The 27,134-nt window shown below is 40.6% G+C and overlaps 1 protein-coding gene across 1 annotated transcript in view; it reads right to left on the bottom strand.

The window, feature by feature from the left end:
• The window catches only part of Pkp2 (plakophilin 2), a 67,567-nt gene that overhangs the window by 10,472 nt on the left and 29,961 nt on the right, over nt 1-27,134 (bottom strand). The window contains exons 6-9 of the mRNA XM_006993017.4: nt 26,754-26,931; nt 5,379-5,496; nt 4,051-4,215; nt 3,082-3,255 (exon numbers count right to left, since the gene is read on the bottom strand). Coding sequence (XP_006993079.1) covers nt 3,082-3,255; nt 4,051-4,215; nt 5,379-5,496; nt 26,754-26,931 — 635 coding nt within the window. The remainder of the gene's footprint in view (nt 1-3,081; nt 3,256-4,050; nt 4,216-5,378; nt 5,497-26,753; nt 26,932-27,134) is intronic.

Raw genomic sequence — 27,134 nt, 5'->3', positions numbered from 1 at the left:
AAATGAATAATAAACTAGCGAGCGGCTGAGATAAAGATGAAGGACACAGCTGCAAGAAGCCTACACAAGTCAAGGAACTGTACTAAGTTTAAAAAACACAGACTGCTCTTTGGGTCATAAAGTTCTTGTGAGTGAAGGGATATGTCTAGCGCCGATTAATAATTATATGCTTACTGTTTTTAAAGATGATGTAATTGAATTATTGCCAAGCTCTTGTTGTTCCTTGTATGACTTGATAGTTTTCTGTATATAAACTACTGATTTGCAGAAGTAAAATTGCAGCAAATTCAAACCACTTTTGAGTGTGTTGTCGGTCTGTCAGTCGCTGAATCCTTGCCTTCCTGACTACCCAAGCCCTGATTCTCCTACGGTCGTGGTACTCCCGGTGGGTCAGTCCGTGGCACTCAGGACCTTTGGAACAGCAATCAGTGCTCTTAACCTCTGAGCCACATCTCCAGCCCGAGTGCAATCTCTTATGTCAAATAGAAAGAATGTAATTGCTACAAGAAAAAATTTTATAGAAAAGGGAAGACAGGCTAAACGTATAGGATCAAATCCACATTCGTATGGATTTGCTTTTTCTGAATAAATGTTAAGATGGGGGAGTCAGATGGCAATGGAGACCAAGAGAAGTGAGAGGGAGACAGTGATGAAAAGTACAATAAGCACATTAAAGACCTTCTTCTGGCTTAAATTCTAGTTCTAACTACTGGAAGTCAACTGTACTGGTTATACTAAGGAAGTAGGATCCTCACCAATAAATAGATACACATAGTAAAAGTCAAACTACATCTACAAAGTGTCAACATCACGCTGCTGCTTCAAAGCCAAAATGATGTTCGGATTGAAAGTGGAATTTTAGTTATCAAAGGAGACACTAAAATAAATGTAGACCCAATAATTACATGAAGGCCATGGAATCCAGTTGCTATAAAGAATGTGGATCCATAGATTCCATCTGAAATGGAGAACGGAGTTTCAAAATATTCTGTGGCTTGAAGATTTGTGAAATAGAGTCTGAGTGTAACTGTAATAAGTAGGGCTTGATTTATGTGGTTGCATTTACCTTCTATTGGGCTATGGCAGGCTCATGTAATAGAAACCCTGGATGCTAGGAGTACTGATGTTTTGAGAATATGAGAAACTGATGTTGGGTTCATTTAGCTTTTGCTTTGTCTGATTTTTAGATTTTTACATTGCTAGAATAAGTAGTACATTTTCTGATTAGCATCTCTGCAATCTCATTCATCCAATCTCTCCATGACCTCAATGGTGCTAATAAATTTGATGCTTTTAGGCCAAGCGGTACTGATGCACACCTCTAATCCCAGCACCTGGGAGGCAGATGCAGGTGGATCTCTGTGAGTTCAAGGCCAGCCTGGTCTACATAGAGAGTTTCAGGACAGCCAGAGCTATGTAAGAGACCTTGTCTGAGAGAGAGAGAGAGATTTGTAACCAAGGGTCTGGAGGGATATAGCTCTGACATCTCTTCCAGAGGACCCAGGTTCAATCCTAGCACCCACATGGCAGCTCACAACTGTCTCTAACTCCAGTTCCAGGGGATCTGACACCCTCACACAGACATACATGTAGACAAAACACTCATATACATGAAAAAACAACAATAACAACAACAACAACAACAACAACAACAAAAACTTGCTGATTTTAAACACAATGGCAGATCTGGACTAAACCTTCTTTCAAACCCCATCTGATTTAACCTGTAATGGTGTCTGCTGCCTTCAGAATGGTGCTCAGACACCTTGGTGTGGCTCATGCTGTCCTTCTTCACATGGCTCCCCTTCCTTACCACTGGTCTGCAGTTACCTAGGTAAATTACTTTAGTCCATATTTCCCTTGCTAGACCCTGAGTTTCTGGAAACAATGGAGTTCTTTCTTTCTCTTTGTTCACAAGCATGCTTATGACAAATCAAATAAATGATGGTTTGTATTCTTAACGGTAGTGTGATGATAAGATGGCTTTATCATTTCACAGTTTTATTTAAAACAAACAAGCTTCTATGTTAAGACACTTATATTGGGAATGAATACATTTTCTCAAATGTTTCTGTTCCCTTGATGAGTGTTTTAATCTATGGGGATATATAACTGAAGACTGGCTTTGTAATGAACTATTTTGGACTGATTACATCATGATAAAGGTAACCATAAGCTTAGTTCTAATAATGATTTAAAATACAACATAGAAACACGTAACAGGAACACAATATACGGCACAGGCAAAAACCTTCCGCCATATGCTTTGACTTTGATGACAGAAAGTAAGTCACTGGAAAGAGAATGAGCTCTGCCCTGTGGATGGGTTCCCAAGACACAGATGTGCAGACGCCTTTCAGATCCCAAGCTATTCTAGACAGCACTGCTTTTACCACGAAGAACGCACAACTTCTTTGGTGTGAGCACACTGACTTTCTGCAAAGGAGCGTTTCTTTATAGGCAATGCAAGAGGCAAGTGACCTTGCAGTGCAAAGTGCTGGGCACTTTACCCAGACCAGGCCAATGAACATCACAGTCTCCTCCCAGAGCCCAGCTGAGATACAAATTGGGCCAGTGAGACATCTTTGATGAGTTCTTAATAGCACTATTTGTGAGGACACCAGGTTGTTAAGATGTATGTCTGTCGTCATTCCTAGCTATCCTCATTACCATATGGGCACCCAGGAAACAGAATCTAGAGACAGAGTGAGGCATTCAAGACTAATCTTGAAAGAAGACAGACCCACCCCAAACATTTGAGTTCCACGATATGAGAAATTCCTTCCTTTCCCTCTGTATTTTTCTTGACTAGCTTGAGGCAGGATTTTGAGGACTGTAATGGAAGAAGAACTAAGCAATATAAAAGTCAATGTGCTGTTTTTGTAACTGTAGTCTGATGCAGCTTTACAGAAACTGGGGCTCAAGGTAGTGGAAGGCTGAGCCCCTGGTGGTTTCTGAGAACTGTCATGGCTGGAAGGAGGAAATTCTTGCTCCTACCTGGTGGCTTCACCTCCGCACCTAAGGTGGATAGGTCTACAATGCCCTCATTTTAAGAAGTAGAAAAGCTGGCACAAGACTTACCGGGCCACCTCCTGCTGTGAGATTCTGGAGAGCTCCCAATGACGCCTCTTGGGTATAGTTTCGGGCACTCTTGGCAATTAAGGACAAATACATCCTTATCACAATGGAATGCCACAGCCACTCCATGCCCCGGGGGCTACTCTTCTCCTCTGGCATCGGTATGTCTTGGTATTGCTAAACACACAGAGTAAATGGACTTCAAATGGTGTCTGCAACTCTGCAGCCACACCAACAGAAATACTGTCTAGAAAGACTAGCAAATCAGAAAACCAGTACACATGATTTTCAATTACTTAACTTTTAGCTCACAATAATTACTTCTTTCTAAGAAACTCTCACACTCCCCAACTTTACACTTCACAGTCAAGGGATTAAATACAGGTCCTTCTAAAAAGATTTCCAGTTGCATTTAACCTAGATTCTAAATGGTCGCTATCACTTTGAAGATAAGGAAACAGGTCTGTTCCCTCAAAGGCTTATAGAATTGCCTGGGATGGTATCAAGGGCCTACATTTAGCAGCCATTTTCCAAATTCAAGAATACCGTAGACTAAGAATACGGTAGTTCACGTTCTTTTCACTTTTATGTCAGTTCTGAAAGAGATACGTTATCTTTTCTGGGAATTTGCTTTGAATGTGTTCACAGTTTATTTTTAGGATACGAAATGAAACATGGGGGCTTCTGGTAATGCTTAAACAAAGATTGTATCATGGCTCACAAAGGACACAGGGCAGCATGGTTTAATCTCTAACTGCACAAATCTGGAGCCAGATTAGTGGGGACTGAATTTTATCCTCTTCACCCAGTCACTGAGTTGATGTAGGAAAACTAGCGAGCTTTCCTGTACCTGTCTCCTTACTGCTGGAGCCTCCTGGGAGGACTGATGTGAGAACTAAAGTAGAAACAGTAGGTGACACATACTCAGGAGTCCTTCACCCCCGTCTGTCTCTCAAAGACCTCCTGACGCACCTCTTTTACTTTCCTACTTCGACTGCCAAAACACCCAACACTTTTGTTACTGTTAGTCTGGACAGTCCGGTTTTGCATGTAGATACTCTGGGAATACTTCTCTGGGAGCTCTGCCTCCAGCTGGTAGGAGAGGTTATGAAGAATGCACACACAGTTCTCTGTGGCCTGTGGAGAGAACATGAATACTGTTCATATTCATATTGACATTCCTTTCACATGACTTATCACAAGTTATTTAGGCTTCAGCTCTTAAAAGGTTTTCTGCATGCAATTTAGTATGCTTGGACAATATGGTATGCAGGAGTTACTGAGGATAGTTGGAATGGCTAATGTTAGACCATGAGTACTATGCTAAAACACAGAACCCAAGTTTCTCAAAATAATGGGTAACCTCCGCCAACCCTTTTTAACATATCTGGAGACTGAACCCAGGGCCTCTTGCACAGGGGACAAATGCTCTACCAATGAGCTACAGTTCTAACACCATAGAGTATTTCTAAAAGGCGTATGTCCAGAACAACGTCAACATCCCATACACAAATTAGTAGCCACACTAATACGGAGAATAGGATGGAACACTGCGATCAATTAGGAGGCTACTATAATAACCAGTGTAAAGGACACACAAAAGGAAGGGCAGATATGGCACTGGAGAAGCAGCATATGGTGTACAGCTTGTGCACGCAGGGTGTGAGGAAGAGGGACAGCCCAAAGTCATTCATATCTCAGTCTTCTTGGTAGATGGTGAGAGTTCATCTGTCCATTCATTCTGTCTAATTAAGGTATTATACTTGTCAGGCCAATTTCACCGCCAACCTACAATCTCTAGCCACTGATATGCTGATTATTAGAAAGATTAGAAAGAAGATGCACAAGATTGGGGGGATGGAAGAAAGGATTTTTTTGTTTGGTTTTTCGAGACAGGGTTTCTCTGTGTAGCTTTGTGCCTTTCCTGGAACTCACTCTGTAGCCCAGGCTGGCCTCGAACTCACAAAGATCTGCCTGGCTCTGCCTCCCGAGTGCTGGGATTAAAGGCGTGCGCCACCACCGCCCGGTGGAAGAAAGGAATTTAAGCATTTATTGTTAAACATGCAGTGTTTGTGTTCCTGATGAGCATCCATACTGAGTTGTTAAAAAGTGTGCTGGAAATTTGGGTCTGGAAAAAACTCTGAGCCTAAGGCTAGAGACAGAAATTTAAGCATGTAATGAAAACCTTGGGCTTGGAAAGTAAGTCAAGGCACAAAACTACATCAAGTTAATTTTAAGTTTGAAGCATCTTAGTAAGTCATAGTGGGTAATCTGGTGTGAGGATGTTTAATTCTTGTTACCTTATCGTCTGGCTGGTAGTCTGCAATAGTTCCTCTGACATAATGGACCAAAGAGTCAATGAGCCCGTCACATCTTCTCATTGTCTTCCTCCCATCAGGGCCAGCTGAGCTCATGTTTCTTTCAAGAACAACAAGAAACTGTAAGATGTATTTTATCTAATCCCACAAAGGCCTGTGTAAGTCATGTGCTAAGCGCCCCAAAGGCCTGTACAAGGCCTGTGCTGTGAACCCAATAGGCCTGAGTTTCAATGCTTCGTTTAAGGCTTCTTCCAGCTGTTTGGAAACTGGCAAACAAGCAAAAATTTGAGAGCTTGTCATCAGTACAGTAAATCATCAGCTGCCTAATGTCAAACCTGAAACCATAAGCACACAATCACATCAGTAAGTTTTCTACCTGCTGCATTCCATGTTATCAAGTCCCAAATATGATTTATTAAATCTTGCCCATATTTTTGAGAAGCAGATATGAGGCAAATGTTTGTAACTAAAGGAACACAGCACACGACATAAGCAATATGCTGTGTCCAAGTCCCAATTTGCTCCATGTCTTAACTCTAAGTAACCTGAAGTTGTCCTGGGTCTCATTTTCCTCATCTGTAAAAGTGTATTGGACTCTGTTGCTTGAGTCTTGAAGGTTTTTATACAAACTGCTATTGACAAATATTAAAAACTGACTCTTAAACATGATGGTTCTCTCCTTCGCACACTTTCCAGGGTCTGTGACGCCTGACCTATAAACATCTTTGTGCTTAGCCTTCTAATTTTGCTAAGTCATGAGCACAAGCAGAGGCTGCTTCCTTATAGAGAAATGCAGCTCATCAAATATGGTAAAGTGAAGTATTTGGTGATCACACTGCAGATTCAGGTCATATCTACATTTGCTGCTAACCGCAGGAAAACATAATGGAATTCAGCTACTATCACAAAAGCTACTACTTGGAAAAGCCAAGGACTTCTCCAAAGGTGTCAAGCCATGGCTTAAGAAGTCTTGCTGATATTTTAGCTTTTGTATGTATATTAGCTGGTTCCTAAAATGATTTTCTTGTGTGCTTCCAATAACTCCTAACAGTGTATTTATCTAAAATACTTCTCAAGCATCCAAGGCCAAAGGAAATAACACCTGTCTCCTAGGTCAGGGGATAGCTTTATTTCTTGGGCAATTCAGGGTGAGACCCTCCTTTCTTACTAACAGACCCCTAACTTCTTACCTAACCACTTCTAGGAATATAGACTGAGCATATAGACCCCCTTTTTGAGATACTAACAGGTCATTAGCACTCAGATGACTTCCTCTTTTACCACTCCCATTTTGGGTTGTAAAAGAAAGCCTCACTGCCTGAGGAAAATTCTTACCTACCTTTATGACCCGGTAAGAATTCAAATCTGGTGACCTTGCTCTGGCAGAGGATGCTATTGCTTGGGTTTATAACTGAACACCTCAGAGACTTGGGAGGACTTAGAGGTATAAGGAGACAGAGAGGAAGAGAGGAGTGGAGGACTTGAGGAAGGAGAACTGAGAGGGATAAGGAGGATTTTGGTCAGAGAGAACATGTGGACAAGATGGAAGATGAGGAAGAGGTAGATGGGGAAGTACTAGCTGGGTAAGAACAAGAGAAGAACCTAGATGAGGCAGAACTAAGATGAGAGAATTAATATAGAACTTAGAGGGGACAGTAGATAAATATAGAGAGAAATCAGGCAAGAAAGGAGCTAGGCATGAGAACAGAACTCAAGCTGTGCAGATAGGCTTTTATCCCAGAGGAATAAAGTAGATGGATAAAGAGCTTGGTGTACTTAGATTCTTTTCCCAAAAATAATTCTTGCATCAGAGCCCCTGGAACTGATATGGGTGCAGGGAACTGAACCTGGGGGCTCCTAGCTGCTGCAGCATCCCTGCAGCCCCTTTTCTTGTTGACAGACATGTTAGCATTTTTTCAGGGGAAATTTTTTTGAGTGGCTAATGATTAAAAGAAAACCTTAATGCAAAGGAATATAGAAACAAAAATGCCAGAATATATTTTGTATATTATTAAAAGGACCAGCCTTAATAATATACTTTCCAGGCATACACAGTGTTACTGTAAGACTAATAGTTCAAGAACTTCTGGGGTCTTATTTAAAAATATAATTGCATTAAGTGATTTCAAAATACTTTTGTATCTGCAAACACTGCTTTCAAAGGAACAAATGTGCCCAGCATTACAGCAAGAGCTAAAGGGAACGTGTATGTGTGTGTGTGTGTGTGGGGGGCACATTGCAGTTGACGGGGGTCCTATCTATAGGCTGATCTCTGTGAAACCAACAATGCTTGGCTCCTTTAACCACGCAAATGGCGCTGTCACCATTCCGCTTGGCAGTGGAGAGAAGGCTGTACTAACAATTCAACGGCTGTTCAATGGACACAACTGAACAACTGGACATTAACGAAATCCCTTCAGTGGTTTTGATTCCTCAAAAATTTCTTTACGTTAATTTTTGCTGCATGTGAAAATCCCTGTAACTTTGTCAATTACAAGACAAGATAATGAAGGCAGTGAGACAGCTTAGAGGTGAAGGAGCTTGCTGCCAAGCCTGAGACCTGAGTTTGATAACTGGTACACGTTGTGCCCAGGTTGCAAGACCCCCAAGCAAGACCACCACAGAGCCAATATCCGATGCAAGCACACAGAGGTTTTTAATAACAAAACAAGCAAGCTTGGTCCGCCGTCCAACATCCGACACAGCGGGTGGAGGAGAACAGCCCTGAGCACTCACTTTAAGGGGTGTATATAGGAAAGGTTTACATGCAGTTTAGGATTGGATAACGGGGATAGGGGAGAGGCAGTTCTTTGGAGTTACTGGTTGAACTATAAGCATGAGGTTACTGATGGCTAACAGGATGCAGGGTATCTACAGAGACATAAATTTTTACTCCCTATGCCCTGCTTTTGTTGAACCCAGGATATAGACATTCAGATTTATTGTTCCAGTCCTACTCTCCTCTGAGGTCAACTTCTGGTCAGTTGAGTCCATTACTCCCCATATCTTGTTTTGCCAAGTCCAGGATACATAAATTTATTGTCCCAGCCTTATAAGTTCAACTTCTGATCACTTCTAAAACTGCTGGTCAGCAAATACCTTTGGAGGAGGGGAGGGGGAAGCGTCTCTCAAGATGGCTACTGATTTTTCCCTTTCAGCACACACACACACACACACACACACACACACACACACACACACACACACACTGGAGAGAACTGACTGGCCAACTTTTCCTCTGACTTTCACACACACATCCCTCCCAGTAATAAACACATTTTTAAAAGATAATGAATGAGTTTATTAAGTGGAAACAAAATCTCTTAAGAAATGGTCATTTAAACTGGCACCATCTATCTCTGTCTGCTTAGGGCCATTACGAATCCTGTAGTCTGTTAAGAAGCATGCTGATCATTTTAATCCTTCATTATACACTCCTGTTGGGTGTCTCAGACCATGAAGGTAGCCAAAGTTTATCATTTTTCTTTTCCACTGTCAAGGCCAGATGAGGGTCTGGTCCTTGGAGATCCCCTGGGCTTAGGAGGAGCTCCTGTCTCCTTTAGCCTTAATTGTTTTTTTTTTTTTTTTAACCCTCTGTTCATCTCTTGAGAAAGAACATAGACTTTGGAAGCAATGAGAAAGTACAGCAGTGTCTCTCCTGTGCAGAGTGGACACCAGGTAGAGTCAGCCTGGGAAGAATCATAATAAGCTTCACAGGAATTGAAAACACATCTTTTTCAGTCTCCCAATTTCTCACATGAAGAAGCCGCCAAGAAGAGTTTAAGTTACTTTTCCTGCTGACAACAAATAAGTGGTCATGTAGGACAGGAGGGCAATTTTTTCCATTTTATTCTTACTGTATGGATCTGTGAACCATGTCCACGAAGTGTCTGTGGGGGTCAGAAGAGGGAATCAGATCCCCGAGAGCTGTTAACTGCTGAGCCATCTCTCAGTTCTATAGGAGAACTATTTTTTTTTTTTATTCTATGCAGAGTGGTGCAGGAGAGAGAAAACCTCATCTAACATTCATTCTTCCTGCTCTTTGTTTAGCAAATATCAGATGTCCCCAGTAACAAGAAAATGTTCTTTATGTTTCAAAGCTTCTGATATTTTCCAACCTCTGAATTAGAGAAATGAACCTTTAAAATTGCCCTGACAAGTCAAAGGCCAGTCTTGTTCACTAGCTGGATCTCCTGCACAGTTTGCAAAGGGGTTTAGCGTTGTGTAACCTGAAGTGTTTACTCTGGTCCGGATGGTAACGCAGGGCACCTGCTGCCAGTCTCCCAGCAGAGGTGTTATCTGGTCGTCTTTATTGTCCAGACACTGCTTGTTGGAAACAGGACTTATCAGGAGTTTCTGGCAGTTGATACCTTTGCTGACAGGAAGTGCATGGAACCCTGATGCACAGTACTGCCCCTGGATATCAAAAATATTTCCCATCTCACTCAGCTATCCAAAAATATAACCAAGGCCAGATTATCCCACTTTACCCGTGGACAAAAGTCATTAGACAGAAAGTAATTTACTATTTACTACTCTGAAAAAAACCAATTCACGTAAAATGACATTTATCTGGAAGCATTTCTCAACAGTTAGTCTTTAAAGTTTGTAGGAAACAGAATTAACTTAGACAGACTGTATCCTTTTACAATGTGCCTCCTGAATCCTGAGAAATACTTCTTATTATTCTTTCTTGTATGTAACCCAATGGAGACTTGACATGGAAAATACCTCAGAAGTATAAATTAAATACAACAAAATAACCATCCTCTTGCAAAGTAAGAATGAGCTTCTAAAGCAGTCCTCAAGAGCAAGTGAGCAGCAGATGAGTGGACTCCACTAAGCCCAAATGTGTTATCTGCAGCCCATGACTGATCCAGGGCTCCCCTCCCTTCCCCTCCCCCTCAATACAGCTTTTATTAGAGTCAGGGGATTGATTCTAACCTCTGTACATCTCTGAAGAAGTCTCAGACTTCACAGTTTTCAAATGTTTCAGATTCCTTTTCTGGGAGCAAATCTGTGATTCTGGACTAACTTCAAGATCGTTTACCCTCACACTCCTGAGTGTCAAATGAAGAGAGCAGAAAACACCTTGGCCCTTGCTAATATGAAAAGGAAGGCTAGTATGTCTCTGTTACGACTAATGGTGTCATGAGGGAATCACCATCCATAGAGTCAACTAAAGAATGAGAACAGAATTCCAATAGCATAGCAAACAGCCCCAAGAATTGACAAATGAAACTACATGAAATTATAAAGTTTCTGTAAAGAAAAAGAAACAATAAACAGACAGAATGAGAGAAAAAAATGTCCAGCTGCACCTCAAACAAGGGCTTAACTCTAGAACATATAAAGGACTTCAGAAGTTAAAAACAAAAGAAACAAAGTTGCCCATCCATAAACAAGCCAATGATCTGAACAGTTTTCAAAAGAACTGCAAGTGGGCAATAAACCACTAGGGGGCACTAAGTGGGACCCCTGCCTAGCATTTATGAAGTCCTAGATCCAATTTCCTGTAGCCATGAAACAAAACAACCCTCCATAAAACAAAAAAATAGAGATAAAAGGTCCTAAAGGAGTGGCAACAATTTTAAAATTACTTTTGCTTCAGAGTACGAGAAAAAAAAATTCTTTTGATGATAGTTATAAAATCACCAAAAATGGTTTCTACTCATTTAGTAGAGCCCAATGCCCCTAATACAGCGGTGCCTTTCCGGACAGGGTCCAGCAGAGGAGGGTGGAGCTGGCTGGTGGCTGCTCCTCAGGAAAGGGGAACCAGGGCGGGAATGTAGAAGCGGCACAGATGGGGTGGGCGGGCGCTGACAACTTCACAAAGACAACAGGTCTCTTCTGCTTCCATTCCTAACCTTCTCTTCCTTCTGCTAGCTCAGACTTCCAGTTCCTAAAACTCTCTCGTAGATGCTGTGAGGGCTAAGGAGCCTCCACTCTATCAAAACAAAGGAGCTGCTGTGGTCAAATTGTCCTGTGCTGTTTAAGCCAAAAAGCCGACTCTGGAATACGGATTTAGCCCTCCCATTTCAGACTGAAGCAAGGTTGTTTTATCTCCTGGGTTAGACAGGCCCTCTGGCTCTGTGACAGGGAGGAGAATGAAATAGCCCAAATACAAAAAAATAAAGCTAAAACTGAGCTGGTAGCTTTGCTTAGAGAGACTTAAAGCTATCTCTGTTCCCTCTCTGCCAATCACCCTATCTCTGGGCTCAGCTTCCTTGAGCTAAAAAGATATTTATTTTATACTTTTAATGTTTTGTTTTAATTTTGATATAACTTTTGCATAAAAAACAACACTAACATTTTAAGGTTGACAGATTAAAAAAAAATCAGGGCAGTCGCCACCAATAAGTGAGTTACCTGGCTTCAAGCTAGATCAACATCACCCACTGGATTATGTTCCCCCAAGACCCACTTGTCTGCCAACCCCACTCATTTTATCATCCTACCCGTGGCCAGCCCTGCCTCGCAACTTCTGCAGATTCCACGACACAGGTACAGCCCACACGAGTCTGAAGAACTGGTCTGGTCTCCCAGCTGAGCTGCCCCAATCTCCAGGCCCCAGGGCACATGCCATGCCCCTCCCCCTCCCATTTTAGCACTAGCAAGGTTGCTGGGCCCTACCCTCAACTCTGGTGGAATTCTACTGCTCTGGTGAAATCCCCACCAGCCCTTCCCGCAACTTCAGTAGACTCTATAGGCCCATGTACAGCCCATACCAATCAGAAGAACAGCACACGCTCCACTGGGCTCCATATTCTGGTCTACAACTTTGGCTTTACTGTAGCCCAGGCTGGATCTAGGCACCCAAGACCCCACAAACACCAGTGGAGTCACCCTACTGAACCTGAAGACTTGCCAGTCACCAAAACTGCTGGTCACTTAGGCTAAAAGACAACAGAGGAAACAGAAAACAGAGGAACAAAACACCTTTCTAATAAAGACAAACACAGGAATCAACACCTAGACCTACAATCATCCCAAATCTAGATGCCTAGACACCAGTGTAAGAAACAATATCTATCCGTAAACCCAGCCCTACAGAAGGTACTAGAAGGAAAGCTCCAACCCAAGCAAGTTAGCTTGCACACACACAAAAATACAGGCAATAGATAGTCTAACATCAGTAAAACCCAAAGAAGGGAAACACACACACACACCACTACACCACCACCACCACCACCACCACCACCACCACCAACAACAACAACAACAACAACAGCAGCAGCAGCAGCAGCAAAAAATAACAGGAATTAACAGTCACTGGACATTAATAACTCTCAATATCAATCATCTCAATTTGCCTATAAAGACACAGGCTATCAGAATGGATAGAAAATCAGGATCCATCCTTCTGCTGCACACAAGAAATACTTCAAGTTCAAAGACAGACATTACCTCAGAGTAAAGGGTTGGAAAAAGATTTTCTAATCCAATGGACTTAGAAGCAAGCTGATATAGCTATCCTAATATCTAACAAAATAGACTTCAAACTAAAATAAATCAAAAGAGATAGAGAAGGAAATTTCATATTCATCAAAGGAAAATTCATCAAGATGAAGTCTCAATTCTGAACATCTATGCCCAATACAAGGGCACACATGTTTGTAAAAGAAACATTACAAAAGCTTAAATCACACATAAACCCCCATACATTAATAGTGGGAGACTTCAACACCCCATTCACCAATGGACAGATCTTTCAGACAAAAACTTAACAGAGAAATAAAGGAACTACTAATGTCATGAGTCAAATAGACCTAACAGACATCTATAGAACATTCTACCCAAACACAAGAGAATATACCTTCTTCTCAGCACCCCATGGAAGCTTCTCTAATATTGACGACTTACTTGGTCACAAAGCAAATCTCAACAGATAAAAAAATGGAATAACCCTCTGTATTTTATTGGATCACCACAGGATAAAGTTGAAGTTCAACAACAGCACAAACAACAGAAGCCTACAAACTCATGGAAACTGAACAACTCTGAACTGGGTCAAGGAAGAAAGAAAAAATTAAAGACTTCTAGAAGTCAATGAAAATGAATACACTCTTGGGGGCCTAATGAATACACGGCCAGGTGGTGGTGGCACACGCCTTTAATCCCAGCACTCGGGAGGCAGAGCCAGGTACATCTCTGTGAGTTCGAGGCCAGCCTGGTCTACAGAGCGAGGTCCAGGACAGCACCAAAGCTACACAAAGAAACCCTGTCTCAAAAAAAAAAAAAAAAAAGAAAAAAAAAGAAAAAGAAAAAAGAAAGAAAGAAAAGAAATAGTCTCACCAGATGTGGTGGCATACACTTTTTTTTTTTTTTTTTTTTTTTTGCCGGGCAGTGGTGGCATACGCCTTTAATCCCAGGACTCAGGAGGCAGAGCCAGACAGATCTCTGTGAGTTCAAGGCCAGCCTGGGCTACAGAGTGAGTTCCAGGAAAGGCGCAAAACTACACAGAGAAACCCTGTCTCGATAAACCAAAAAAAAAAAAAAAAAAAAAAAGAAAAAGAAAGAAAGAAAAAAGGAAAAAAAGAGAAAGAAAGAAAGAAAGAAAGAAAGAAAGGAAGGAAGGAAGGAAGGAAGGAAGGAAGGAAGAAAGAAAGAAAGAAAGAAAGAAAGAAAGAAAGAAAGAAAGAAAGAAAGAAAGAAAGAAAGAAAATGAATACGTAGCACACCCAAACTTATGGAACACAATGAAAGCAGTGCTAAGAAGAAATTCATAGCACTATGTGCTTGCATAAAGACTTTGGAGAAAGCTCACACTAGCAACTTAACAACACATGTGAAAGCTAAAGATCAAAAAGAAACAAACACACCCAGGAGGAGTAGAAGGGAGGAAATAATCAAACCAAGGGCTGAAATCAATAAAATAGAAACAAAGGGAACAATGAAACAAGGAGTCGATGAAACAAAGCTGGTTATTTGAGAAAATCTACAAGATAGACAAATCCTCATCCAAACTAACTAAAAGGCAGAGAGAATATCCAGATTAACAAAATCAGAAATGAAAAGGAGGATATAACAACAGACACTGAGGAAATACAGAGAATCATTAAGTCATACTTCAAAAAACTGTACACTACATAGTGGAAAATCCAAAGGAAATGGATAGATTTCTTGATAGGTACCACATATCAAAATTAAATCAAGATTAGATAAACAAATTAAATAGACCTATAACCCCTAAGAAAATAGAAGCAGACATTAAAAGTCAAAAAAAAAAAAAAAAAAAGAAAAGAAAAAAGAAAAAAAAAGCCAGGGCCAGATGTTTTCAGCACAGAATTCTACTAGACTTTCAAAGGAGAACTAATACCAATACTCCTCAAATTATCCCACATAATAGAAACAGACAGAAGGTTGCCATGTTCCTTTTATGAGGCCTGTCACCCTGATACCCAAACCACAAAAAGACTCAACAATGAAAAAAATTACAGACCAATTTCCTTTATGAACATTGATGCAAAAATACTCAATAAAATACTTGCAAACCCAATCCAAGAGCACATAAAAAAAAGATTACCCATCATAATCAAGTAGGCTTCATTCCAGAGATGCAGGAATGGTTCAACAAATGAAAAATCTATTAATGCAACCCACCATATAAACAAACTGAGATAAGAAAACCACAAGATCATCTCATTAGATACTGAAAAAGCCTTTGGAAAAATTCAACACCCCTTTATGATAAAAGTCTTGGAGAGATCAGGGATACAAGGACATACCAAAACATAATAAAAGCAATACAGCAAGCCAACAGCCAACATCAAATTAAAAGGAAAGAAACTGAAAGAGATTCCAATAATTTCAATATCAGAAAAAAGATAAGGCTCTACATTCTCTCCATATCTATTCAATATAGTACTCAAAGTTCTAGCCAGAGCAATAAGACAACAAAAGGAGATCAAGGGGGATACAAATTAGAAAGGAAGAAGTCAAACTTTTACTATTTGCAGATGATATGATAGTATACATAAGTAACCCCCAAAATTCTACCAAGGGAACAGCTGATAAACACCTTCAGCGAAGTGGCTGGATACAAGATTAACTCACAAAAATCAGTAGCCCTCCTTTATACAAATGACAAATGGGCTGAGAAAGAAATCAGAGAAACAACACCCATTACAGTAGTCACAAATAACATAAAATATCTTGGGGTAACTCTAATCAAGAAAGTGAAAAACCTGTATGACAAGAACTTCAAGTCTTTGAAGAAAGAAACTGGAGAAGGTAGCAGACGATGGAAAAATTTCCCATGCTCATGGATAGGTAGGATTAACATAGTAAAAATGGCAATCTTACCAAAAGCAATATACAGGTTCAATGCAATCCCTATCAAAATTCCAACACAATTCTTTCCAGACCTTGAAAGAACAATACTCAACTTCATATGGAAAAACAAAAATCCCAGGATAGCTAAAACAATATATTATTCTGTATAATAAAGGAACTTCTGGAGGTATCACCATCCCTGATCTCCAACTCTACTACACAGCTATCATAATACAAACAGCATGGTATTGGCATAAAAACAGACAAGTGAACCAATGGAATCAAATGGGAGACCCAAAAGTAAATCCACACACCTATGGACACCTGTTTTTTGACAAAGAAACCAAAATGGAAATACAAAGGAAAAAAGAAAGCATCTTCAACAAATGGATGTCAACATGTAGAAGAATGCAAATAGATTCATATCTATCACCCTGCATAAAACTTAACTCCAAGTGGATCAAAGACCTTAATATAAATCCAGATACACTGAACCTGACACAAGAGAATGTGGGAAACAGCCCTGAATGCACTGGCAAGGAGACAACTTCCTGAGTAGAACACTAGCAGCACAGACACTGAGATCAACAGTTAATAAATGGGACCTCATGAAACTGAAAAGCTTCTGTAAGGCAAAGGACACGGTCAATAAAACAAAATGGCGGCCCATAGAATGGGAAAAGATCTTCGCCAATCTCATTTCTGACAGAAAACTGATCTCCAAAATATATAAAAAATTCAAGAAACTAGGTATCAAAAAACCAAATAATCTAATTAAAAATGGGGTATAGATCTAAACAGAAAATTCTGAACAGAAGAATCTCAAATAGTGGAGAAACACTTAAAGAAATGTTCAAAAACCTTAGCCATCAGGGAAATGCAAATCAAAAGGACCCTGAGATTTGATTCCATCTTATACCAGTCTATGATTATACCAGAATGTCTATGATTAAAAACACTAATGACAGCTTATACTGGAGAAGGTGTGGAGCAAGGGGAACACTCCACCACTGCTGGTGGGAGTGCAAACTTGTACAGCCACTTTGAAAATCAATACAGAAGTTTCTCAGAAAATTGGGAATCAATTTACCTCAAGATCCAGCTATATCACTCTTGGGCATATACCCAAAGGATGCTCAATCATACCACAAGGACACTTGTTCAACTATGTTCATAGAAGTGTTATTTGTAATAGCCAGAACCTGGAAACAACCTAGATGCCCCTCAACTGAAGAATAAAGAAAATGTGGTATATTTATACAATGGAGTACTACTCAGTTGTTAAAAACAATGACTTCAGGAAATTTAAAGGCAAATGGATGGAACTAGAAAAATATCATCCTGAGTGAGGTAACCCAGACCCAGAAAGACAAACATGGTATGTACTCACTCATAAGTGGGTATTAGTTGTAAAGGATAACTATGCTACAATTTACAGTCTCAGCGAGGCTAGGCAACAAGGAGGGCCCAAAAAGGGCTAATGAAGACTATTGGGGTCCAGCCCCTCATAGTCCTCTCCCAAGGTCCAGGAAGAATCTGCAACCAGCTGATAATTTAATCTTTGAACATGGAAAATAAATCCATGTACACGAAACTCCTTAGTCCATACACTTTATTATTCTGAGTCAGTTCTCTTCTACAAGCTTCTATTCTACTCTTATGCCTAGCTCCTTTCTTGTCTGATTTCTCTCTACATTTATCTGCTGTTCCGGCTAAGTTCTATCTTAATTCTCTCATCTTAATTCTGCCTCATCTAGGTACTTCTCATCTTGTTCTTAGCCATCTCATTCTTCCCCATCTGGCTCTTCCTCATCTTTCATCTCGTCCTCTAGTACTCTCTTCTAGCCCTTCAATATAATTCTTCCCCATCTAGTTCATTCCTCTTCAGTTCTTACCCATCTAGTTCTTCCATTCTTTTTTCCTCTCTCCTCCTCTTAGTCTCCTTATTCTCTCAGTTCTCCATCCTCAAGTTCTCCACTCCTTTCTTCCTCTTTGGCTCCTTATACCTCTAAATCCTCTCAAGTCTCTGAGGTGTACAGTTATAAGCCCAAGCTATAGCGATCCTCTGGCAGAGTAAGGTCACCAGGCTTGAATTCTTACAGGTCATAAACACTTTTCCTTAGGCAGTGACCTTTCTTTTACAACCCAAATGAGTGCTAATGATCAATTAGTCAAGAAGAGAATTTATGTGCTCAATCTACATTCCTAGAAGTGGTTAGGTAAGAAGTTAGGGTCTATTAGTAAGGTTGAATAAGAAAGGAGGGTCTCATTCTAAACTGCACAAGAAATAAAGCTATCTGCCTGACCTAGGAGACAGGTGTTTTGTTTGGCCTTAGATGCTTGTTAGGTATTTTAGATAAATATACTGTTAAGAGTTCTAGGAAGCACACATAGCATTACAAGAAAATCACTGTAGGAACCAGCTAATATACATACAAAAGCTAAAATATCAGCAAGACTTCTTGAGCCATGACTTGACCTTTGGAGAAGTCCTTGACTTTTTCAAGTAGTAGCTTTTATGATAGTAGCTGAATTCCATTACATTTTCCTACAGCTTACAGCAAAAGGATGCACGGATTTCCTTGGGAAGGGAAAATAGAAGAGATCTGGGTAGACTAGGGGCTGGCGGGGACGGGAACATAAGGAATTGGCTTGGAAGGGGGTGGGTATAGGAGAAGAGCAATGAAAGAGATGTCTTGATGCGGGGGGGGGGGGGGCAGTGCATTTTGGGGTCAAGTAGAAATCTGGTGCAAGGGAAACTCTCATGAATCTATAAAGATGATCCCAGCTAAGACTCCTAGCAATAGTGGATATATAGCCTGAACTGGCCTTCTCCTGTAATCAGATTGGTGACTACTCCAATTGTCATTAGAAAGCCTTCATCCAGTAACTGATAGAAACAAATGCAGAGATCTACAGCCAAGATCCTATAGAAGAGAGGGAGGAAGGATTGTACGAGCCAGGGGGGGAGGTCAAGATCACACAAGGGAACTCACATAAACAACTTAGTTGGGCTCACTGGAGCTCACAGACTCTGGACCAACAGCTAGGGACCCTTCATGGGACCTACCTAGGCCCTGTACATATGTGTGACAATTGTGTAGCTTGATGTATTTTTGGGACCCCAGTGGTGGGAGCAGGGCCTGTCCCTAACAATCTGGCTGGCTTCCAGGAACCTATTCCTCATACTGCGTTGTCTTGCCCAGCCTTAATACAAGGGGAGGAGCTTAGCCCTACCTCAACTTGATATGCCATGCTTTGTTGACACCCATGGGAAGCCTGCCCCTTTTAGAACAGAAACAGAGGAGGAGTAGATTGGGGGCGGGGGAGAGGGAGTAGGGAGAAGAGGAGAGGAGAGGAGGGAAGGGAAACTTCAGCCAGGATGTAACATAAATGAATAAACTTAATAATAATAAATAAAGTTCTTTAAAAAAATCAAAAGATAATTACAGTTGCTGTCATCAAAGAACTGCTAAGACTGGTGACTACCCTGATGTCATAGAACCGTCATCCAGCAACTGGTGGAAGCAGATGCAGAGATCCGCAGCCAAGCAGAGGACTAAACTCTGGGAGTCCAGTTGAAGAGAAGGAGGAGGGATTATGTAAGCAAGGGGAATCAAGATCATGAAGGAGAACCCACAGAAACAGATGACCTGAGCTCACAAGGGAGCTCACACTCTAGACTGACAGTTGGGGATCCTCCACGGGACTGACCTAGGCCCCTGCATGTGGGTGACAGTTGTGTAGCTTGGTCTGTTGGTTGGGCCCCTAGCAGTGCACCCAGGATCTGTCCCTGGTGCACGAGCTCTTTGGAACCTATTCCCTAGGGTGGGATGCCTCGCTCATCCTTGATGCAGAGGGTAGAAGCTTCATCCTGCCTCAACTTGATATGCCATGCTTTGTTGATTCCCATGGGAGGCCTTACCCTTTCTGAGGAGTGCATGGGCCGGGGGGGAGAAGTGGGAGGGGAAACTTTGGTTGGTATGTAAAATAAATTAAAAAAAAAAAACTGCTAAGGTAGGGTCTACTGGGTCTTCATGACTAAAGAGATAATTGCCCCAAACAGGCCAGCCAGCCAAATTTTTATTTCAGTAGAAAAATGGGACAGATGGATCTATATGATTATATTATCTTATGGTATTAAATAATAAAAATGCTATAAACTATAAAATATTTTTTAAATAACATTTATTTTGTATACACTGGTGTTTTAGTACCCTAGGACTGGAGTTACAGACAGTTGTGAGCTGCCATGTGGTTGCTGGGAATTGAACCTGGGTCCTCTGGAAGAACAGTCAGTGCTCTTAACCACTGAGCCATCTCCCCAGACCCAACTACAAAATATTTAAATAAATAAAGGTTTAAATATAAAATTGAGATGGTTATATGTTTACAGAATGAAAACTCAAAGCCTCCTGTAAGTTAAAAAGGTCTGGACAACTTACTTGAGGTACATAGAAGATCAAAGATAATACACATGATATAAAGTTTATAAGGTCTAAGATAAGCAATTACAAAAATCTGGTTAAAATGTATGTCAAACCAATGTTTATTTAAAAATATTTAGCTATTAAAATATTATATCAGAGTTGCAAATATCAGATTGGTGTAACTGATCTGTTATTTCTCATGTGGTACCTGTACTACTTTCTCTAAGTATACTGAGATATCATCCACTATTCCTATTTGACTTTTATGGGTCTACATAAATGTGTCCCTCTCATCTGAATGACCCATAAGGCTTATGGATCAGGAGTCTGGGAGGGGTGGGATTACATTACCAATTCATTCATTTGAGTTTTTCCAGTTTCTAATCACCCACAGCTTACCCCACTGGATAGACATTTTTCAATTGGTAATGACAATCCAGCATCCCGATTTTTAATGGAATTCCTTTTGGGTGGCATGTTCCATGGTTCTAAAAAACTCTGGGCCTCTGAATGATATACTGTTTGACTTGTCCCGTGTTAGTCTGAATGAAAATGGGCCCCATAGACCCATAAAGAGTAGCATTATTTGAAAGGATTAGGATGTATGGACCCGTTGGAACAGCTGTGGTCTTACTGGAGGAAGTGTGTCACTAGGAGTGGGGTTTGAGGTCTTAGAAGCTCAAACCAGGCCTAGTGTCTCTCTCTTCCTGCTGCCTGTGGATTTGGATGCAGAACTCTCAACTACCTCTCTAGCACCATGTCTGCTTGCACCTGTCATGTTTCCCACCATAACAACAATGGACTAATAAACCTCTGAACTGTAAGCCAGCCCCAATTAAATGTTTTCCTTTATAAGAATCGCAGTGATCACAGTGTCTATTTACAGCAATAAAACCCTAACTAAGACACGCCCACTTGCTCTGGATGAAGACAGCTTCCTAAAATCCCCCCATTGGCCACATCCCATTACAATGTCTCCAGAGAAAAGGCTCAAACTTCTGATTGTCAGCCACAGCCATGGACAATGTGGTTGTCTAAGGGACAGATGGAAAAGATAAACAACTGTCACACAGACATTCTTTTGTTTGGACTCACTGTTAGTGTTAACCCTCCACATATATTGGGAGTCCCTCTATACCAAAAAGTGGTAGGTATTTCAAAATTATCTGTATCAATTGTTCTATAATTGCGTAGAGTCCCCCTCTAAACTGACCAAAGATTTGTAGGACAGTTATGGGGATTTATCCCTTTACATCCTTCAACCTTCATTCAGTATTATGATTGGAATACTTATGTTGATGATCCTTTTGATGATACTAGAAGGCATTTATTGGTTTAGGGGACATAGGAGTCTCTTGGGCATCCAAACATGAGTAAATGCATCTGCCTTTAAAAAACAAAGAGGGGAATTGTTGAGGGCTGGACTGATCCAAGGCTTTTCCTGAAGCCTGATGTATACAGAGAGGGGACACAGCTCCTTGTTTAAAACCAGAAACATGCTGGACATAATTCAGTGCTTGTGCAAAGCCCCCTGACCCCAGCTTTTGTCTTCTCCATTGTCTATCTTCTATCCTTCCCATCCTCTGGCACTCTCAATGAAGAACGACCTGCCGGTCCAGGTCAGTGCGGTGAGCTGAGGGAAGACAATAGAGCAAAGAAGTGGAGAATACTGGACAGAAGAGCACAACAACTATGGAGAGGCAAGGAGATAAAGAGGGAGTGAGAATCAACCAAAATGAAATATATTTATGAAGATTCCATATGGAAACCTACTTTATAAGCTAATTAAAATACAAAAATAAAAAAGTAGTTTGCATTAAACTGATAGGAACAGCTATAATTTAGTGTGCATGCTAAACATGATGGTGGACAATTCATCTGTAAGTTTCATAAATTTTCTGAAGTGATGGTACCCTAGAATTTCACTTAGAATGATGATAATAGCATTTAAAGTCAGAATTAACTGCTTCCAATGATATTTCCTCTGGTCCTTCCATGTATGAATGTCTCTAGGAATGCTCTGGTAAGTTCTCACGGGTGTCTTGTATGCAGTATGAGGGGGGAGAAGGACCGAGGGAGGGACAGGGAGATCCTTTAGCTCAGCTTTTCCTGTATTTTTTGAATTTTTCAAAAATCATCTGAATATTCAACTCAATCAGAAAGCATGGAATATACATTGTTTGGGGTAGAACATCAAGTTCCATTTAAAATTGATTATAAATAGTCAACTGTAACTTAAACAATATACACTTGTATAAACATTTTTAACACCTAAAAGAGATGTTTGGATTGCCAGTGGATGGTCAAAGGATTTATCTAAGAGTTAGAGAGTCATAATATGCAGGTATTTTCTACCTCTACACCCACTGAAAAAGTTTCCAGTTGTTTTATATAAATCTACTCAATCTGTTGCTTTCAAAGAGAAAGGCTTCATGTATTTTTGGAGGTTCTTTGTCTCATAACACTGAGTCAGGGACCCCTACAGGTCCTTTGTGTATACATCACGGCTTCCAGTTTTGTGTTTTTATGGGATTTCTGCGTGTGAGAGCATGTATGTCTCTGTGTCTATCTGTGTTTCTTGTGCTTTTTCTTTGGCTGTTTGTTTTATCTTATTTTATTATTGTTCCTTAATTGCCTAAGACAGAAGGGTGCCACTCCAAATGGAGGGAAGTGGGAGGGAAGTGGCAGGATCAGAGGAAGGAGAAGCTGTAATAAAAATACACTGTATAAAAATCTCTTTTCAACAAAAGAAAAGAGAGTCTTGGGGATTGGGGAGGGTGTTTCCAGGCAACCTCCTGTTTTAAATCTATTTATTTTTCATATGTGTGGGTGCCCTTGTGCCACGGAGTGCATATGGGGCCAGAGGACGACTTGCAGGAGTCTGCATTCTGGAAATATAAGTCAGGCTGTCAGCCCTGGCAGCTCTTTTACCCACTGAGTGATGTCATCAGCCAAACCTACTAATTCAAAACAATAATGAAATTTAAAATGTTCTGGTTATGATCAGCCTCACATTTTTTATAAAAACCTATCTGCTGTTATAAAACACAGTTCACAGGATACTACCTATAATTTAAGTTATATATACACAGCCATCTTCCTTAACTCTTAGGATGCTTTTAAAAATATTTGACAATGACATTCTTGGGAATTTTTTTCCCCAAGATTCAACTTGTAAACTAATCAGTGAAGAAAGACCAGTGAAACAAATTCTCATTATATAAGTAAAAATTCTTTTCCTGTGGCTGGTGAGATGGCTCAGCAGTTTGTCCTTGCAGAGGACTAGAGTGCAGTTCTTTAAGCACAACTCCAAGAGACACAATGTCCACTTCTGGACTCTCTGGGCACCTGCTTCCATGAGAACATACCCACACACAGACATAATAGTTAAAAAAATTAAATGGAGACATTCTTTTTCACAGAGTTTCTAGCATCAATATTCTAAATGAAACTGTTTCTAGAGCTGGGGATGTAGCTCAGGATGGAAGCCCTGATATGTGCATGTGTGTTTCTGTTAAGGGTGATGTACACGTTGACTTAATCCTCAGCACTGCACAAACCCAGGCAGAGGAGCATACATCTGTGTGCAGGAGGAAGCTCAACTTCAACAACAGAAAGAATTCAAGGCCAGCTTGGTGGTTCAGTGAGATCTCGGCTAAAAAATATACTCATACCTGATTGAGAATAAGACTGATACAGCTTTGTTTCAAAAAGTAGTTGCTTCCTTTGACACAACTAGATTTATAGTGAAAAATGGAATTGGGTGTTTCCTTTAAGTTACAAATTTTGCTGTAAAATTTATAAAAGAATGTTATACTAATAAAGCTTATTATACAATTATTGAGACAAATTTACCACAATATGACAAGTGAAAAAAAGTGAAGTTTAAGTCATTGTAGGAGCAACTGTTTTTCCTTATTTATTATGTATACAGTGTTATGCCTGCATGTATGCCTGCAGGCCCAAAGAGGGCACCAGATCACATTACAGATGGCTGTGAGCCACCATGTGGTTGCTGGGAATTGAACTCAGGACCTCTGGAAGAGCAGCCAGCGCAAAACTATCTTCCACAATGTGTTTTGAAGCAGAGTCTAACCACTACCTGCTCCAGACTAATCTTGAACTTAAAATCTCCCTACCTCAGTCTCCTGAATGCTGACACCAGAGGGCCATCACCAGCCTGGACTGCATTTGCTCTATAACTGGCACATAAACAAATGACAGATGCTGGAGTGGCTTTGGCTAATGCAGAACCAGATTGCTTTGATAAGTTTAGGGCAGCAATTTTATACAACCTTCTCTTAAGCCTAATATTAATAATAGTTGTAATTCAGGAAAATAATTTTTGAGCTTTATCAATAATAATGCTAATAATAGTAAATATTATTATTTGTTTTTTTGAGATGAAAACCAAAGTGTGGCTTAGGCTATTCTGGAACTCAAGATTCTCCTGTCTTAATCTCAGTTCTTGGGACTAATTAATATTTTTAATATTACTGTACTTAAAAGTGATAGAAAAATGAAGAATTGGTTCTTCATTTCTTCATTCAAAAGGTAAACAAGGGGCTGAAGAAAGAGCTCAGTGGTTAAGTGAATGTATGGCTCTTGCAGGGGACCTGTATTCAGTTTCCGGTCACCATGTTGGGTCCTCACAAATGCCTGTAATCCCAGCTCCAGAGGATCTGAATGGGGTGAGGAAAGACTAAGAGCCAGAGGATCAGGAAGATTGTGAGATTGTGTCTCTAGTCATAACAGAAGTTACACCCATAAATTTTCACCTTATTTATGACTGCCCAAACAAGAGATGAACAAGGACACAATAATAGACATGCCAACAAGGAGGGATAAGCCCACAAGGCTTTAACCCTACAGAAAGAACTACAAGCAACTAAGCAATGTTGGGAGCAGGAAAAATGGTCTTCCAGGGAAGAGCACACCCAACTGATAACCCAATACCAAACAGTCAGTCCTGAAAACACACTTACAAGTAACTTTATACAGACAGAGCAGGCTGTTAGAAACATGCATATACATATGCAATAACAGTAATACAAAGGGGGTCACTAATTTGAAAAAGGACAAGGAGGAATATATGGGAGGGTTTGGAGGAAAGGGAAGGTAAAAATGTAATTATAATCTCAAAAATTTTAAAAAAGGTTTAAAAGGGAGACATAGCTTTAAAAGGGTTTATCCTTTAAATAGGTGGGGATAGGACCACTGAGTTTTCATAATATCTTTATCTGTTTCTTCTTTGAAAAAGGATGCTTATGGAGAAATATGGCTGTACTCCCTACTTATTTTTTGATGTTAAAATAATCAGCTTCTGCAAACCAAGTACGGTAGTAATCATCTGCGGCAGTTATAGGACATGGGGTACAGGGTATGGCAGCTTTCACTTTCCTCATGGAAACACTCTCATTATGGCTGGTTTGTAGCTACAACATAATGTCCCTCAGTTGCAATGACATGTCAACAATTACTTGCTAGCTCAGTACTCACATTTGTCACCCTTTACTGACTTGGATTTTACCACCCACTGCTAGTCTAGTGTCATAGTAACTTTCCTATCACTACTATATTTTTCTTCTCTAATCCATTCTGACTCAGTGGGTTTAACATGGGACAACAGCTAATTTTGCTGACAGAAAAAAGAAAAATTAACTCCTTCCTATCACTCCCAGTGACTCTGCAACCTGTCCTTAGACGATGTTTCCAGCTTCTGTTTGATGACTTTCTACTACTCCAAGCTTCATAGGCTGAGGGTTCCTTCAACCTAAGGGACTGTGCATGCTGAGCAAGACTCCATCCTGAGCCTCGGCCCTTTGTTCTTGTCAGAGGTGATGGTTCCCCAGTTTTCCACATTCTTCACTTGTGCATTCACTCTAATCAAATACTTTATGGCTGCTCGTTATTTTGTCACTGTGGTTTATTTTACTATTTTATTTAAGCCAAGGTTAAGTAAATTTATTATTTACTTATGTATTCTTTGTATAATCCCCAGCAGTGAACACAATGCTTTAAATAAAAGTGATATTTGATATTATATTGGCTGGTTTTACGTCAACTTAACTGACAAGCTAGAGTCACTGGAAAGGAGGGAGCCTCAACTGAGAAAATGCCTCCATAAGATCAGGCTGTAGGCAAGCCTGTAGGGCATTTTCCTAATTAGTGATTTATGTAGGGAGGCCCCAGTGCATTGTGGGTGGTGCCATCCCTGGGCTGGTCATCCTGGGTTCTATAAGAAAGCAGGTTGAGAGAGCCAGTAAGCAGCACCCTCCATGGCTTCTGCATCAGCTCCTGCCTCCAGGATCCTGACCCGCTTGAGTTCCTGTCTTGACTTCCTTCAATGATGAACAGTGATGTGAAAGTGTAAGCCAAATAAACCCTTTCCTCCCAACTTGCTTTTGGTCATGATGTTTCATCTCAGCAGTGGTAACCCTTACTAAGACAGGTATATATCAGTGCGATTAACTAGACAAAAACATCTTCCTATAATAAATTTCCTCAGTTACCACCCAAGCAGAGTCTGTCAAAACTAAACTGCATAATTAGAAAAAGGATCCAAAATAGAATACATTTGACTTCTCTTTGGGTGCCTAATTGATTACATCTTCTACCTAAAGGGGTGGGTGGGGGCACAAGGTGGCATTACCTTAGGCATCCAGTGACATTGTAGAATATATCAAAATCCAGCAAGCCATTTGCTTTGGGGTAGTCTCCTTCAGGCCACCCTGAGAAGGGGATGATGACGCTCTCTGTCAGGGTGAGCAAGGCTTCCGTTATCATGAGATGCTTGAGTTTGTCACTAGAGGACAAGTTCCAGAGCAAACCTAGAAAAACAGCTACAATGAGAACAGTGCTCAACACTCAAGGCCAGGCCACCAGCTTCAGAACTATGAATGGGTACTTAAAAAAGGATGCAGGGTGAGAACCTGTTTGGAGCTCAGTTGATGCTAATAAAAACTGATTCCTAAGAACAATTAATTATCTATTGCTTAATATGCAAAATCATGCAGCTTTAAATTAACCAGGA

Source organism: Peromyscus maniculatus, chromosome 12 (genome assembly GCF_049852395.1).
Source record: "Peromyscus maniculatus bairdii isolate BWxNUB_F1_BW_parent chromosome 12, HU_Pman_BW_mat_3.1, whole genome shotgun sequence".
Lineage (NCBI taxonomy): Eukaryota > Metazoa > Chordata > Mammalia > Rodentia > Cricetidae > Peromyscus > Peromyscus maniculatus.
Note: the sequence above shows the minus strand (reverse complement) of the source record. Positions and strands in the feature narration are given on the sequence as shown.